At 32.0% G+C, this 18,837-nt stretch overlaps 1 protein-coding gene across 10 annotated transcripts in view; it reads right to left on the bottom strand.

Moving 5' to 3' along the window:
- Window positions 1–3,480: 3,480 nt before the first annotated feature.
- LOC139527655 (coiled-coil domain-containing protein 62-like) overlaps window positions 3,481–18,837 on the bottom strand; it is a 69,210-nt gene continuing 53,853 nt past the window's right edge. For 6 of the 10 annotated variants that reach the window (XM_071323190.1, XM_071323193.1, XM_071323192.1 and 3 more), the window contains exons 13-14: window positions 7,887–7,985; window positions 3,481–6,091 (exon numbers count right to left, since the gene is read on the bottom strand). In XM_071323190.1, coding sequence (XP_071179291.1) covers window positions 6,074–6,091; window positions 7,887–7,985 — 117 coding nt within the window. In that variant the 3' untranslated portion in view covers window positions 3,481–6,073. The remainder of the gene's footprint in view (window positions 6,092–7,886; window positions 7,986–18,837) is intronic. The other 4 variants (XM_071323195.1, XM_071323197.1, XM_071323196.1 and 1 more) reach the window with 1 other exon arrangement.

Below are 18,837 nucleotides of genomic sequence, written 5' to 3'. Positions count from 1 at the left end.
AAATGGTTAAAAAATGACTATAAAGGGCAATAACTCCTAAAGTGGTCAACTGACCATTTTGGTCATGTTGACTTATTTGTTGATCTTCCTTTGCTGAACATTATTGCAGTTTACAGTTTATCTTTATCTATAATAATATTCACGATAATAACCAAAAACAGCAAAATTCCTTAAAATTACCATTTCAGGGGCAGTAACCCAACAACGGAATGTCCGATTCATCTGAAAATTTCAGGGCAGATAGATCTTGACCTGATGAACAATTTTACCCCCATATCAGATTTATTCTTAATGCTTTGGTTTTTGACTTATAAGCCAAAAACTGCATTTTACCCCTATGTTCTATTTTTAGCCATGGCGGCCATCTTGATTGGTTGGCCGGGTCACCGGACACATTTTTCAAACTAGATACCCCAATGATGATTATGGCCAAGTTTGGTTAAATTTGGCCCAGTAGTTTCAGAGAAGAAGATTTTTCTAAAAGATTACTAAGATTTACAAAAAATGGTTAAAAATTGACTATAAAGGGTAATAACTCCTAAAGTGGTCAACTGACCATTTTGGTCATGTTGACTTATTTGTAGATCTTACTTTGCTGAACATTATTGCTGTTTACAGTTTATCTCTATCTATAATAATATTCAAGATAATAACCAAAAACAGCAAAATTTCCTTAAAATTGTCAATTCAGGGGCAGCAACCCAACAACGGGTTGTCTGATTCATCTGAAAATTTATGGGCAGATAGATCTTGCCCTGATGAACAATTTTATCCCATGTCAGATTTGCTCTAAATGCTTTGGTTTTTGAGTTATAACCCAAAAACTGCATTTTACCCCTATGTTCTATTTTTAGCCATGGCGGCCAGCTTGGTTGGTTGGCCGGGTCACGCCACACATTTTTTAAACTAGATACCCCAATGATGATTGTGGCCAAGTTTGGTTTAATTTGGCACAGTAGTTTCAGAGGAGAAGATTTTTGTAAAAGTTAACGACGACGGACGACGACGGACGCCGGACGCCGGACGCAAAGTGATGGGAAAAGCTCACTTGGCCCTTCGGGCCAGGTGAGCTAAAAATACGATGGTATGAATTTTCTTCCTGGTTTTGAAAGAACTATTCTTTTTATAGACATGAACGCGGCTGTCAAAGAGAGCACCCCTTTTCCATTATAATCGTAAGTCTACGTTACGTTTGCGAAGCCGGAAATCTTGCCTATATATTTATATGCATTAATTGTTGGATTAGTGGCACGTTCCTTTGTGTGTTTTAAGGTAGATAAGGTGTCTTCCTCCATATACTAGAAAACAAGGTCTAGATCTTTGAAGAAATGTGCAAATTTGTATAGTAGTAGGTATTATTCATGTGTATGAATTTTCATTATAATATAGAAAATGCCATGTTTGATCATATTTATGATCATATTTTACAAAAATAAGAATTCTTTTGTTTGATTCATTTTTTTTCAACTTTATCAAATAAGGGGAGGCAACTCAAATGCAAGGGCAGATAATTCAGATAGTGTTACTTTTACAATAGAATATGTTAGGAATTTACCCATTTTTACATGTAGCAAGAAAACGAGTCCGGTGACCCCATTTTTTCTTTTTCTTATCTGAAAGCATAATATTGGAGCTATCTTCACATATTTTATCTCAAAATTCTATGGTGTGGTTTGCATTTTATGGCGGAAAAATGGGTTTTCCATGCATAATCTATACAAAATCTTGTCAATTTTGCACAACCTGTAGTGTGAAAATAAGTCCGGTGACCCATTCTTTTTATTAATGTTTTTAAACAAGCAGGATATGAACTACATTTTGGCAAATTTTTAAAAGATTCTATGGATTATGATTTAGACACCCCATCTACCTTAAATTTAAGATTTCCAAAAAACCAGGGGTTATTTTTAGTGGTACCTCTATTCGGAAGACCTTTTCTTTTTTATAGGATTTTGAACATCTGTTGAAAATTGGCATGTAGAAAGCTGATACATGTACGATTCAGGATATACCTGGTTTCTATGAAGTTAAACTTAAGGTAAAATATTTAGAAAGCTGTGAAAATTGTAAAATTTGGTTGAACAGATAGGGACTTTTAATTGGTGGTATGACACCTTTACATGTAGGTGTCAGACCACCAATTACTCCCTCCAATTTAGAAAAAGTAGCCCTACTCTGACACAAAACACCAATTAAAAATCCCTATCTGTTCAACCAAATTTTGCAATTTTCACAGCTTTCTAAATATTTTACCTTAACTTTAACTTCATAGAAACCAGGTATATCCTGAATTGTACATGTATCAGCTTTCTACATGCCAATTTTCACCATACCTTTAAAGCCTGCTAACAAAATAACTGACCTTCGAACAGAGACACTCCAAAAATAAACCCTGGTTTTCTGGAAATCTTAAATTAGTATACTATGGAGCGCATTAATCCTCAATTTTTAATGCAAACTCATAGACAAGTAAATTTTGGCTCAAAATGGTCTAGATATATATTTCTCTTTCACCAAAAGTTTCATTTCTGCAAATTTGTTGGTTAGTTTAAGTAAACAAGGACACCAAAAACACTATTTTGTGTCAGAGTAGGGTTACTTTTACATACGTTCTAAATTTGAGGGAGAAATTGGTGGTCTGACACGTTTTTCTTCCAAAATAACTCAAACTGAATAATCATAAGAATGGATGACAAATGCAACTATGCATGGTATCCATAGGACACAGAGACATGACGATTAATATATTGCTGAAGGAAGAGAAGCGACACAAAAAATGAGGTCTTCTCATTTAATAGTATAGATATATTATTAATATCAACTTGACTTGTTTAAAACATTTATCATGTATTGTTTCTTGTCACTTGTGTATACATGTACTATGCTTGCATTTCAACCCGTCCAGGTTCACTTTTTTGCAATAAACATATTATAATATAGGGTTATTGCATGAATATTGGGGAATATTGTCCCGAGTAGACTTTTATATTGCACGAGCTTGCGAGTGCAATATATGTTCTACAAGGGACAATATTCCCCAATATTCATGCAATAACCCTTTTATTGTATAGCAATATAATATTTGAAGTAAAAATTGGTTTAAACTATAAGATTTTGTCATTGATGACGTCATGAATTTTGAACATTTATTGCACTAGTGCAATATTAGAATTTATTGCACGCTAACTTTTGGTTACTTTCTGTTGGAAATATTATATTGCTATACAATAATATCATATATATGTGGGGCATAAAAATCTTGCACTGCTTACATACATTATTGTTTGAAAATATCTTCATCTTTTTGAACAGTTTTTGTTAATCAGTGATTTATTTCTTACTTGCCTTAATTTCTTTTTTGTATGTGGATCATTTTGGTTTGAATTGATTTGTCTGTATTTACATTATTATATAAACAAATTAGACCTGCAAAAAATTGTCCAAATATAAATTGTCCAAATATAAATTTAAAGGAAAATGCTGCTTTAAAATAATTTTATTTCTAATAAGTAAATAAATAAAAATATAACAATAAAGTAACAATTGGACGTAAAGTATTGCCCTATTCAATATAATCACTTCAAATTATGATCTATGAAACTAAAACTATTTTGGTTATATCCATTGAAACAAGAGCAATCATGCTGATGTATCTTGGTCCTTGCAGGCTGCAAAGATAAGCTTACAATGATTCTTTCAACAAAATGTACTGAATACTTATAGTAATTAGATCAATGACATATACATATTTTAAAACATTGATGTTATCAGCTGACCTTTGCTATAAAGACATGTATATATATCTTACAGTGATTCTAAAAACAAAACAAACATACCTTTTACAGATTACAACTGAACATAAAGCTTAGGTTGACCATTTAAAAAAAAATAGAGATCAGCGTCAAGTAACTCCATCAAAACAGCTTTTGCTTGATTGCTAATGACAGAAGGACATTTGGGGAAAGTTTGATCAGAGAAAAAAGAAAATGAGGTCAAGCATAACAGATTGGCATGTACACTTTCTACTGAGTCTTAAGGCGATCAAAACTGATGTGTCCAAAATTTATTAATTTGACTTATGTAAAACCTTGAACCATGAAGTCCCTGAAGAATAAAATTCTATAACTCTGAAAAGTAAAATCTAAAATTTATAACAAAATGCTTTGCTGAGCGCAGACTGATTCGACCACAGAGGTTGAAACCTGAACAGTTGGGTCAAATTTGGACACAACATTCAAGCTTGATACTGTCTAAATTTGGATTGTGATCAAATTTTTGACATAATATAGATTTCTGACACAAAACAAATGTCAAAATCTTACAAATTTATTGTGCAATAGTCAATACTGTGCATTTAAAGATTTTCTCCTTAAACAAATTGGAACCCCCCAAAGTTTTTTATTCCCCCCTTGGAGCAATAACCTTCACACTCTATTCCAGCATTTCCTTAGTAGTATGGAACCTTGTAGTATAATTTCCGAGAGATCCATACACTTAAACACAAGTTATTGTCTAGAAACTAGAAAAATGCTTGTCTTTGGCCCTTTTTTGGCCCCTAATTCCTGCATGGAATGGGCAATTACCTCCAAACTCAATCCAATCCTTCCTTTTGTGATTATTACAACCTTGTGGTACAATGTTAGAGAGATCCATACACTTACACACAAGTTATTTGTCCAGAAACTACAAAAATGCTTGTTCTTGATCATCATCCCCAATCATCGATCCCAACCTTCCTTTTGTGATAAAGTACCTTCTTTTAAAATTTCATAGAGATCCTTTACTTAAACTAAAGTTATTGTCCCAAAACCAAATGTGTCTTCCAACGACGCAGACAACGACGACATCATACCATTATATGATCCCAAAAAATATTTGCGGTTGTATAAAAACTGATGCGCTGAGCCCAGCTGGATACACCCAAAGAGGTCCAACCCTGAACAGTTGGGGCAAAAATGGACACAATATTCACACTTGATACCAGTCTGAAATTGGATTGTAATTAAATATTTGACATACATTTGTATTGTAGGTTTCTGAATAAATGTAGTCAAAGAACTTGAAATTGGTTATATGAATTGAATTTATATTCAATTAAAGATTTCTTGCTGTTTTGCAATATGCTGTGTTTAAGTTTCATAAAAAATGCTTTCAGCATATTTTATTGAGTAATTGTCCCAAAACTGGAAAATCCCCCTTTTTGTAATGAATATACAAAAATGTAACCCCATAAAGGGAAAACGTATAGTCTAAAATTTATAAAAATCAAAAGGGAGCTCATATTGATAGAAATTAACAATTCACCAAAGTTTCTTGCAAATTGGTGGAATTATTTTTGAGTTTTTGTCTGAAAAATTGAATATCCCCCCTTTTTTAATAATTAAAACCAAACAGATAAAAAAACAGCCACACACACGAAAAACTTACCCTTCATTTTTTAAAATAAGATATGTGTCCTATTAGAATCAAAATAATTCATGGAAGCAATAGATTTGTTGACAATTTACACATGGCTAACGCTCAGGATAAAATTCCAATATCACCGCCATGGCAATGTGTAAATTTCCAACATATCTATGGCTTCCCGGAATGGATTTTTCAAATAATCAACAGGTCAGGAAAATGACAAATTTGGTAAGAACTAGAGAAATTATATAATCATAGCTAGATCAGTAAAAAAACACACCAAAAACAAATGACACGCAGTTATACATGTACAACTGTATGTCACATAGGTAAATTCAAAGGGACTTCATTTTGACATACACAAATAATCCAAATAAACTCCAATGAACATAAATTTGTAATCAATAATCAAGATGCCCTGAATTAATTACTGTTAAAAACAATCAAAGCTATAAAAGGTAATATTATATTTTGAAAACTATATTTTTCTCTTACATTTTGTACTTCATTTTTCTTTAGCGAGAACAGACAATGCTTGAATAACTTGCATAGTATTTTGATATTAAAAGTTCTTATGGCAATGAGTAAACTGGTGTGCTCTGCATTTTTTTTGCAAACCATGTTAGGATTATGAAAATTTCCTTATTTTATCTCATCTTTTTCTTCACTATTTTTTATCTTCTTCCTAAAAAATAAAATGAATATAAAAGTGAATACAAGAAAAAGTATTAGATTCAACAAGATTTTGCAGGTATTAATGTTAATTAAACTTGCTTCCTTTACATTTTTGCATGAAATTGATACAATGCAACATGAATAAATGGGTTGAGTGGCCAAACCCTTTTCTTACAGATATTACTTATTAAGAGTTTTTTTCTATATTCATTACAGTTTTCAAGACAATAAACAGTCATTATTTGACAAATAAATCATAGAAGTTGTGTTCATAAGCTACATTGGGGAGTTCTACAAAGATTGAAGGCAAAACCTTTTTATCATATTAAAGTTCTAGTATGATAACTGAAGGAGGAGTAAACCGGAAGAACAAAGATCTCTGTATGCCTGATATTAATTAAACTGACAAAGTTCATCAACACACCATTTATGTAAATAAATATCCTTATATAATGCACATACTTAATAAATGTACTATCATCCTTTACAGTGTGTTAAAGCTTGAAAACTTGCAAACAACCAGTACACAGAGCCCTATCCACACTATCATTTTCTATGTTCAGTGGACAGTCAAAATGGGGTAAAAACTCTAATTTGGCATTAAAATTAGAAAGATCATATCATAGGGAACATGTGTACTAAGTTTCAAATTGATTGGATTTCAACTTGATCAAAAACTACCTCAACCAAAATAAAGCAGGACCGGATGAACGAACGAATGGACAATCAAACAAACGAACAAACGCACAGACCAGAAAACATAATGCCCATAAATGGGGCATAAACATCTGATGATAAGACTGTGATTTTCCAGCTCTTCCAAGACATTGCTGATATAAACCTATGATACAAGTTTCATAAATATCTGGCAAGAACTATACACATGAGAGCACTAACAATGCAATTTTCCATGTATAAATAATGTTTTCAAAGCGCATTTACTCTTCTTAAAATAATTGAAAGGCATGTTCGCAGGGGGGCAACAATATAAAATCAAATTCTTATTATGAATATCAGCCTTCTGCTTACTTTTTAATTGGTAAACTATCTGAATTAGTTGAATGTCACACATATAGCCTATGCTATAGTTTGCACTATGTATTAAATATAATGTTTTACAAACCATGCCTTTTTGGGGAGAAACTAAATACTCATGGATATTTTGATTGTGTTTACCTACTGGTTCCAAGATATGATCTCCATGTTTCATATCATATAGAGACAGCAATTTTGAATTCTACCAGGATAAATACAGTTGGATAGTGGTAAAATAAATTCCCAGGAAGACTCAAAGTAAAGTGATAGGGAGTACTTAGCATAGAGGTTTAAATTATAGAATTTCAGGGCAAATAAAAGTTGAAAATATGTTGCACAGCCTGGTTAGTAACCTTAGCAAAAAATAGAAGGACATGTGAACTGACCATTCAATGGATATAGTTTTACAAATTTTTCTACAAAATAAACCCAGAAGGGAAACTTTGGTCTGGATCATACAAAAAACACTGGTGAAAAAAGTGTCAAAATAGTTGCAATTTGGGTACTCTCGCATTATATTATTCAACAAATTAGTTTGGTTGAATATAACAAATGGACATTCTTAAATATTTTACCAGCTTGCAAAAGGAGCAGGACAACTATTCACTATTGTCATAGTAATATCATAAGTAACAAGAAAGAAAATTCCCAGAGAGATGTATATATACAATATATAATTAATTGCATTCCAAATGATACTGTTGTCTAAGATTTGCAGCATTCACAATCAAAACTAAATGTTAAAGAATAAGAAGTAACACAATAAATACCTCTCTAATGCTCACTTTTGCTGTTTTCTCTAGACCTGCTATCATCTGTCTGGATTCTAATAACAGCTTCTGTAACTTACTGGATGGTGAGGCCTCCACCTGCATTAAAAGTCATGATAGCATAATGATAACTTAATAAACTAGAGAATCTCAAGAGCCTGTGTAACTCACCCGAATTTACTGATGCTTTTGAAATCATGTAAAATAGGGTTAAAATCATAATTAATAGTATTGGATATTAGATAGTATTAGATGCTTTAAATGTTTAATGATATCTAAGATACATTTGTAATAACAAAAATACTGCAAAATTTCTGTTAAATTACTAATTCAGGGGCAGCAACCCAACAAAGGATTTACGGATTCCTCTGAAAATTTAAGGGCAGCTAAATCTAATAATCATGAACATTTTTACCACCTGTCAGATTTGCTCTAAATGCTTTAGTTTCAGACATATAAACAAAAAACTGCATTTTACCCCTGTTTTTACTGTTTTCCATTTTTAGCCATGTCAGCCATGTTGGTTGGAAGGCGTAGTAATTGGACACATTTTAAAACTATATACTCCAATAATGATTTTGACCAAGTTTGGTTAAATTTGGCTCAGTAGTTTCAGAGAAACAGACTTTTGTAAAAGATTACTTAAGGAATGACTGTAATATTTTTTCTGTCTATGAAGAAATAACATAAAAAATTTGGTGCACACTGAATAACATGCGTAGTGGGTTATCTAACAGTGTGCACCACATTTTTTATGTTATTTCAAATAGACAGAAAAAATATTACAGTCATTTCTTATAATTTAATTCTAAATTCCATTTTAAACCGTAGAAAACCGTGAAAAAACGTTGACAACGTCACTGTCACATGACTAAATTATGTCTATCGGCTGATAACAAAATAACGTCAGCCAATCAGAAGACGCGTTACTTCCAAAATTAAATTATTTAAATTTACAAAACAATTGTTAAGCATTGACTATAAAGGGCAATAACTCCTTAAGGGGTCGAGTGTACATTTTAGTCATGTTGACTTATTTGTAGATCTTACTTTGCTGTTTTACAGTTAATCTCTTTCTAAACAAGAGGCTCTCAAGAGCCTGAATCGCTCACCTTAATTTTTTTGGTTAAATCTCTCATCAATGATTATTTTGGCTTTTCAATTTATTTAAATGTTCTTTGAATCGTCCTATTTTCTTCAAAAGCAAAAAAAAAATCATTTTCTCCTATGTTCTATTTTAGCCATAGGAGCTATGTCTCTGACATACAAGGAAATGAAATATAAAATTTATACTAGATACTCTGAAACTCATTTAGCCTAAGTTTGGCTGAAATTGATACAGCAGTTTCAAAGGAGAAGATTTTTTAAAGTAAGTCAACATGATGAACAAATTGGGAAAGAAGTCTTTAAAGGGCAATAAGTCTTTAAGGGGTCAATTGACAATTTTGGTCAATTGACTTATTTGTAGATCTTACTTTGCTTAACATTTTTGCTATTAACAGTTTATCTGTATCTATAATAATATTCAAGATAATGACCAAAAACTGCAAAATTTCTTTAAAATCATCAATTCAGGGGCATTATACCTGAAAAACCAGTTACCCAATTCGGCTGAAAATTTCAGGACAGGTAGACCTTGACCTAATAAATACTTTAACTTCTTGTCTTATTTGCTCTAAATGCTGGAGTTTTTGAGATATAAGCCAAAAACTGCATTTTACCCTGTGTTCTATTTTTAGCCATGATGGCCATGTTTTTTGACGAAATAAAAAATAAAGCACAAACTTTATTTTATACACCCTACTGATCATTCAGTTGAAGTTTGGTTGAATTTGGTTTAGTAGTTTTAGAGGAGAAGATTTTTTAAAGTTAGCAAATATGATGAACAAATTGTGAAAAATTGTCATAAAGGACAATAACCCCTTAAGGGGTCAATTGACAATTTTGGTCATACTAACTTATTTGTAGATCTTACTTTGCTGATCATTTTTGCTGTTTACAGTTTATCTTTATCTATAATAATATTCAAGATAATGACCAAAAACTGCAAAATTTCCTTAAAATTACCAATTAAGTGGCAGCAACCCAACAATGGTTTGTTTGATTCATCTGAAAATTTCAGGGCTGATAGATCTTTACCTAATGAACATTTTTACCCCATGTCAGATTTGCCCTAAATGCTTTCGTTTTTGAGATATAAGCCAAAAACTGCATTTGACCCCTATGTTCTATTTTAAGTAACGGCGGCCATGTTTTTTGACGGATCAAAAATCGAAGCACACACTTTGTGCAGGATAATCTAAGGAACAATCATGCTAAGTTTCATTCAAATCCATTCAGTAGTTTCAGAGGAGAAGATGTTTGAAAAATTGTTAACGACGACAGACGACGACGTCGACGACGACGACGACGGACGCCAAGTGATGAGAAAAGCTCACATGGCCTTTTAGGCCAGGTGAGCTAATAATATTCAACATAATACCATATAAAATGCAGGGCACAGCTTGATACGACCACAGAGGTCAAACTCTGAACAATTGGGGCCAGTATGGAATCACCATTCAAGCTTGATACATCTCTGAATTTAGATTGTGATTAAATATTTGAAACCGCATAAGTTTCTGACACAGAATGAACATGATGAATGTGGTCTAATGAACTTAAAAAAAAAAAAATTTACCTATCATGGACCAATATCCAAAATCTAAACACAAGGATTGATTCAGCATATCAAAGAATCCCAAAAATTCAATTTTTGATGAAATCAAACAAAGTTGAATTTTTTACCCTTTTGACTTCAAGTTAAACCAATTTGGTAGCAGGGCCCAAAAATCAAAAATATAAATACATGGCTAGATTTAGCATATCAAAGAACCCCATATTTTCAATTTAAAAACAGGACCAAAATTTTAAATCTAAAAACACAGTTAGATTCGGCATATCAAAGAACCCCACTTATTCAATATTTGTTGAAATCAAACAAAGTTAAATTTTGGACCCCCATTTGGACCAACTTGAAAACTGGGCCCATAATAAAAAATCTAAATACATGTTTAGATACAGCATATCAATGAACCCCAATAATTCATTTTTTGTTAAAATCAAACTAAGTTTAATTTTAGACCCTTTGGACCTTAATGTGAACCAATTTAAAAACAGGACCCAAAATTAAAATTCTAAATACAGGGTCAGATTTGGCACATCACAGAACCTCAAAAATTCAATTTTTGGTGAAATCAAACTAAGTTTAATTTTGGACCCTTTGGACCTTATGTGAACCAATTTAAAAACGTGGACCAAATTCAAATAAGAGGCTCTCAAGAGCCTGAATCACTCACCTTGATTTTTTGGTATTTATCTTTCGTTTAAGAGTGTAAGTGTCCAATTTCATATTAGTTTGTTTTCTATACAAATTGTGTAAAATTGTCCTTTAAAGGGCAATAACTCTTTAAGGGGTCAATTGACAATCTTGGTCATATGGACTTATTTGTAGATCTTACTTTACTGAAAACATTTTTGCTGTTTACAGCTTATCTTTATCATTAAAACTATTCAAGATAATAACCAAAAACTGCAAAAGTTCCTTTAAATTACCAATTTACTGGCAGCAACCCAACAATGGGTAATTAGATTCATCTGAAAATTTCAGGGCTGATAGAACTTTACACTATGAACACTTTAATCCATGTCAGAAAGCTTTTACTGCTTTGGTTTTTGAGATATAAGCCAAAAACTGCATTTTACCCCTATGTTCTATTTTTAGCAATGGCGGCCATGTTTTTTGACGAAACAGAAAATAAAACACAAACTTTATTCTAGATACCCTAAGTTTCAGCTAAAGTTTGGTTGGAATCGGTTCAGTAGTTTCAGAGGAGAAGATGTTTGAAATAGTTTACACCAGACGGACGACAAAGACAGACGCCAAGTGATGGCTAAAGCTCACAGTTCCTACAGAACAGTGAGCTAAAAACTAAATACACAGTTAGATTCAGCATATTAAAGAACCCCAAGATTTTTACAATAAAACCCCATTGAAATTGGTCAAGAAATAAGCAATTTATACAAAGTATTAGAAAAGTATTGTTTCTGGCCCCTTTTTGGCCCCTAATTCCTAAACAGTTTGAGCTGTAACTCCCAAAAGCAATCCAACCCTTCCATTTTTGGTTTGAAACCTTGTGGTACAATTTCAGAAAGATCCATAAACTTACACACAAGTTATTGTCTGGAATCTAGAAAAATATTTATTTTGACCCCTTTGTTTCTAAACTGTTGGGACCATAACCCCCAAAATCAACCCCAATCTTCTGTTTGTGGTTTCAACCCTTGTGTTAAAATTTCATAGAGATCCATTCTCTTAAACTAAAGTTATTGTCCAGAAACGTAGTGTCTTTGGCAACGCTGACGACGATGACAGACGACAATGACAGACAATGTGATACCAATATATATACAAACACAAAAATGTTTTTGCGGTTGTATAAAAAATGCAAAATTTCCTTTGAATTACCAATTCAGGGGCAGAAACCCAACAACAGGGTGTCTGATTCGTCTGAAAATTTAAGGACAGATAGATCTAAACCTGTTGAACATTTTTACCCAACGTCAGATTTGCTCTACATGCATTTTACCACTATGTTCTATTTAAAGCCATGTCAGCAATGTTGGTTGGGTCATCGGACACATTTTTTAAAATAAATACCCTGATGATGATTATTGCCAAGTTTGGTTAAATTTGTATCAGTAGTTTCAGAGAAGAAATTTTTTGTAAAAGATAACATAAGTTTATGAAAAATTGTTAAAAATTGACTATAAAGGGCAATTACTCCTTAAGGGGTGGACTGATAATTTTGGTCATGTTTACTTATTTGTAGATCTTTCTTTGCTGAACATTATTGCTGTTTACAATTTATCTCTATCTATAATAATATTCAAGATGATTACAAAACTAGAGGCTCTAAAGAGCCTGTGTCGCTCACCTTGGTCTATGTGCACATTAAACAAAGGACACAGATGGATTCATGACAAATTGTGTTTTGGTGTTGGTGATGTGTTTGAAGATCTTACTTTACTGAACTATCTTGCTGCTTACAATTATCTCTATCAATAATGAACTTGGCCCAGAAGTGACAGTGGAAAATATTTTGTAAAAATTTACAAACATTTATGAAATTTATGAAAATTGTTAAAAATTGACGATAAAGGGCAATAACTCCTTAAGGGGTCAATTGACTACCATGGTCATGTTGACTTATTTGTAGCTATTACTTTGCTGTACATTATTGCTGTTTATAGTTTATCTCTATCTATAATAATATTCAAGATAATAACCAAAAGCTGCAAAATTTTCTTAAAATTACCAATTCAGGGACAGCAAGTTGCCCAATTGGTCTGAAAATTTCAGGGCTGATAGATCATGACCTAATGAACAAATTTATCCCAGCAGATTTGCTCTAAATGCTTTGGTTTCAGAGATATGAGCCAAAAACTGCATTTTACCCTATGTACTATTTTTAGCCATGTCGGCCATCTTGGTTCGCGGGCAGGGTCATCCGACACATTTTTTAAACTAGATACCCTAATGATGATTGTGGACAAGCTTGGTTAAATTTGTCTTAATAGTTTCAGAGGAGAAGATTTTTGTAAAAGATTACAAATTTACAAAAAATTGTTAACCAGATGCTCCGCAGGGCACAGCTTTATATGATCGCAGAGGTTGAACCCTGACCGGTTGGGGCAAGTATGGACACAACATTCAAGCTGGATTCAGCTCTAAATTTGGATTGTGATTAAATAGTTGACACAGCATAGGTTTCTGACACAGAATGAATGTGGTCTAATGAACTTAAAAAAAAAGGTTTTGCCTTTGAGCAATTCACTATGCTGTTGAATATTAATCCTCTCAAAAAAGTGTTTGAAGAAATTTTCTTTTTATTTATGAAATCTGAAATGAAAAAAAATTATCAGTAGGTAGTAAAAGTGAATATATACATTGTATATTGTATAAAACAATGATTTAAGTTGATTAAATTTGGCCCAGTAGTTTCAGAGGAGAAGATTTTTGTAAAAGCTAACGACGACGGACGATGGACACCAAGTGATGAGAAAACCTCCCTTGGCCCTTCGGGGCAGCGACCCAACAAAGGTCTGATTTGTCTGAAAATTTAAAGGTCGATAGATCATAACCTGATGAACATTTTAACCCCCCCGTCGGATTTGATCTAAATGCTTTTGTTTCAGAGATATAAGCCAAAAACTGCCCCTACGGTTTTATTTTCAGCCATGTTGGTTTGAAGGCAGGGTCACTCAACACACTTTTTTTAACTAGATACCCTAGTGATGATTATGGCCAAGTTTGGTTAAGTTTGGCCCAGTAGTTTCAGAGGAGAAGATTTTTGTAAAAAGTTAACAGAAGATGAAGGACAACAAGTGATGAGAAAAGCTCACATGACCTTTCAGGTCTGTTAATAAGGTGAGTTAATAAAGGAGAAGGTGTGGTAAGTGCTAGATTTTGCCTTATATTAAAAGCATTTGTAATAAAAGATTTTTGACATTTTTTAAACACTCTTCTTCAGTGATTCAATTCATTTATGTTAAAGATTTGAACTGATTTGGTCATTATAAATGCTCAAATTCAAGTTGATATATATGAAAAAATTTGTAAGGGTTCCGCGGAACCAAGTGTCTCGCGGCTCTCGCCTACTGTTTGCTGTTAGTCGCAGATTTAACAAAAATGTGAAAAAAAAACCATTAAAATTTTCCTCTGGATACTATTTTTTGATTGTAAGAAGCTTCCAAGTTTGGTAAAAATCCAGGATAGTTTATGAATCTAATAAATGTTTTAAAAAATTTAACTGCAGACTGTAAGTAATGTTAACCATGTTAGCTGTCCAGAAGAAAAACTAAGTCCATTTATAAGTAAAATACAATAAAATGATTTTATTTTTTTTACAAATTTTATTTTTGGATATTATCTTATGATCAGAAACAAGCTTCTGTCCAAGTTTGGTAGAAATCCAGGATAATTTAAGAAGGTTATTAAAATTTTAAAAACTTTAAGCACTGAGTGAATGTATTATTTCCTGGCAGAAAAACTAAGTCCATTTATCAGTAAAGATGGAAAAAATGGATTTTTTTTTACAAAATTTACTGCTGAATACTATCTTTTGATAAAAAATAAGCTTCTGTCCAAGTATGGTACAAATCCAGGATAGTTTAAGAAAGTTATTACAATTTTAAAAACTTTTACCACAGAGTGAATGTAATGTTTCCAGGCAGAAAAACTAAGTCCACATATATAAGTAAAATATGGAAAAAATGGAATCTTACTTTTACAAAATTTACTTCTTGAATCTTATGATCATAAACAAGCTTCTGTCAAAGTTTAGTACAAATCCAGGATAGTTTAAGAAAGTTATTACAATTTTAAAAACTTTTACCACAGAGTGAATGTTATGATTCCTGGCAGAAAAACTAAGTCCACATGTATAAGTAAAATACGGAAAAAATGGAATTTTATTTTTACATAATTTACTTCTTGATACTATCTTATGACAATGTATGATAATAAACAAGATTCTGTCCAAGTTTAGTACAAATATAGGATAGTTTAAGAAAGTTATTGAAATTTCAAAAACTTTAACCACCGACGACGACTGTCTCGCTTTTTCGACTAAAGTCGAAGGCTGGACAAAAATCTATTAAATATCAGATCATAAAATATAATTTTTCAGATGTTTTATGTCTAAAAAGGAAGTGGCCACATTCGTCTTCAGTCTGAACCTTTATATATGTTATGTATTATCATCAAATACAACATATATATCGAAATATTAAGACTGAACAAAAGTGTGACCACGTCCATTTTAGACAAAAACCATTGTAAAATTAGCATAAATGCTAAAAATGTGAAGATTACATAAATTTATGATGTGATTACCTGATGTATGTGCATGGTATTGTCAAAAACAGCCCATATCTATTGAACAGAAGTATTCTATTAAGAATTGAATGCTCTTTTTTGTAAATTTATTGGGGTGTAAAAGCGTTGACCGAAGTAAAAATGTGCGCACGGTCAACGCTTTTACAACCCTATAAAGTTACAAAAAAAAGCATTCAATACTTATAATTACATTTTTACCTATAGGATCATAAAAAACACGCCTTTTATCAAGTTTTTATTTCATTTACCTGTGCACTTAATTGTGGGACCTCGTGTCATCATGAATGAAAAGTTGCATTGTGTAATGCAATTGATTAAGGAATATCATGAGATTGCTAGTTAGCCAATCAGAATAATGTATTATAATGAAACATACATCTAATGTAATTATTTTCAAATAAATAGCTAAAAGTTTACATTTCAAGAATTTTGTAAAAATGCTATATTGTGGGACCAATTGGGGGTCTTATAACAGAACCTACTCCTTTTAGAAAGAAAGAATAACTATATACAACATGAAAAGTGAACTATATTTAAATGAATATTTACTGTTGAAATAAATTGGAAATGGACACAGATGATGCCCCCACTTGCATATAACATTATAAAGGGACATAACCTAAGAACAGTATTAGTGATGCTACCCAAATGTGTACTTGATCTAAGTTTTGGGTAATAAGCATTGTGTACATGTATATAAGTTTCAAAGAATTTGGTTGAGGCATTCTTTTCAGTTAAAAAAACGGGAAAAAAAATTCAGTAATTTTTCAATTTGTAAAGGGGAATAACTCTAGAACACTAAAAGTGACACCAAAAAAATTCAAACTGGATCTGTGATTTGTGGTAATAAGTTTTATAGCATTTGGTTATGGTAATCTTAAGTTTGAAAACAGTAAAAAAATTTTGGACACATGGACAGACGGACATACAGACTGACAAGGGTAAAACTTAATGCCCCCTCCGCTACAGAAGGAACATAGAAAAAATTTCATGCATATTTATTATTGAGATTGTTAAAATTGAGAATGAACAAGAGGCTCTCAAGAGCCTGAATCGCTCACCTTAATTTTTTTGGTTAAATCTCTCATCAATGATTATTTTCGCTTTTCAATTTATTTAAATGTTCTTTGAATCGTCCTATTTTCTTCAAAAGCAAAAAAAAAATCATTTTCTCCTATGTTCTATTTTAGCCATAGGAGCTATGTTTCTGACATACAAGGAAATGATATATAAAATTTATACAAGATACTCTGAAACTCATTTAGCCTAAGTTTGGCTGAAATTGATACAGCAGTTTCAAAGGAGAAGATTTTTTAAAGTAAGTCAACATGATGAACAAATTGTGAAAAAAGTCTTTAAAGGGCAATAACTCCTTAAGGGGTCAATTGACAATTTTGGTCAAATTGACTTATTTGTAGATCTTACCTTGCTTAACATTTTTGCTATTAACAGTTTATCTGTATCTATAATAATATTCAAGATAATAACCAAAACTGCAAAATTTCTTTAAAATCATCAATTCAGGGGCATTATACCTGAAAAACCAGTTACCCAATTCGGCTGAAAATTTCAGGACAGGTAGACCTTGACCTAATAAATACTTTAGCTTCTTGTCTTATTTGCTCTAAATGCTGGAGTTTTTGAGATACAAGCCAAAAACTGCATTTTACCCTGTGTTCTATTTTTAGCCATGACGGCCATGTTTTTTGACGAAATAAAAAATAAAGCACAAACTTTATTTTATACACCCTACTGATCATTCAGTTGAAGTTTGGTTGAATTTGGTTTAGTAGTTTTAGAGGAGAAGATTTTTTAAAGTTAGCAAATATGATGAACAAATTGTGAAAAATTGTCATTAAAGGACAATAACCCCTTAAGGGGTCAATTGACAATTTTGGTCATATTAACTTATTTGTAGATCTTACTTTGCTGATCATTTTTGCTGTTTACAGTTTATCTTTATCTATAATAATATTCAAGATAATGACCAAAAACTGCAAAATTTCCTTAAAATTACCAATTCAGTGGCAGCAACCCAACAATGGTTTGTTTGATTCATCTGAAAATTTCAGGGCTGATAGATCTTGACCTAATGAACATTTTTACCCCATGTCAGATTTGCTCTAAATGCTTTCGTTTTTGAGATATGAGCCAACCAGATGCTCCGCAGGGCGCAGCTTTATACGACCGCAGAGGTTGAACCCTGAACGGTTGGGGCAAGTATGGACACAACATTCAAGCTGGATTCAGCTCTAAATTTGGATTGTGATTAAATAGTTGACACAGCATAGGTTTCTGACACAGAATGAATGTGGTCTAATGAACTTAAAAAAAATATGTTTGCCTTTGAACAATTCACTATGCTGTTGAATATTAATCCTCTCAAAAAAATGTTTGAAGAAATTTTCTTTTTATTTATGAAATCTGAAATAAAAAAAATTGACCCCCAAATTTTTTTTTCACATCCCCCTTTCCCTTATTTCAAAACTGATCTCAATTCAAATTTCTAATGAAGTTTGCAACAATAACTACTCATTTAAATACATCATAAAATATTAAAATGTAAAAAAAAGTGCTTGTTATTACTGAATGGTAAAGATTGTTTTAATCTATCAGTTGGTAGTTAAAGTGAATATACATTGTATATTGTATAAAACAATGATTTAAGTTGATTCAACTACTATTCTGGACAAAGAAAGATAACTCCAATTGAAATCCAATTGGAATTTCTTGCTATTGCACAATATTGTGCAATTAGATATTTCTTGTTATTGTGCAATACTGTGCAATTGAAAATATTTCCTATTGCACAATACTGTGCAATTGAAGATTTCTTGCTATTGCACAATACTGTGCAATTGAAGATTTCTTGCTATTGCTGAATACTGTGCAATTGAAAATTTCTTGCTATTGCACAATACTTAATATAATAATTTTGGATCCTGATTTGGACCAACTTGAAAACTGGGCCTATAATCAAAAATCTAAGTACATGTTTAGATTCAGCATATC

The sequence above is a fragment of the Mytilus edulis genome, chromosome 6 (assembly GCF_963676685.1).
Source record: "Mytilus edulis chromosome 6, xbMytEdul2.2, whole genome shotgun sequence".
NCBI classification, from domain to species: Eukaryota; Metazoa; Mollusca; class Bivalvia; order Mytilida; family Mytilidae; genus Mytilus; species Mytilus edulis.
The sequence above is the reverse complement of the archived record's forward strand: the minus strand, read 5'-3'. Positions and strand labels throughout refer to the sequence as shown.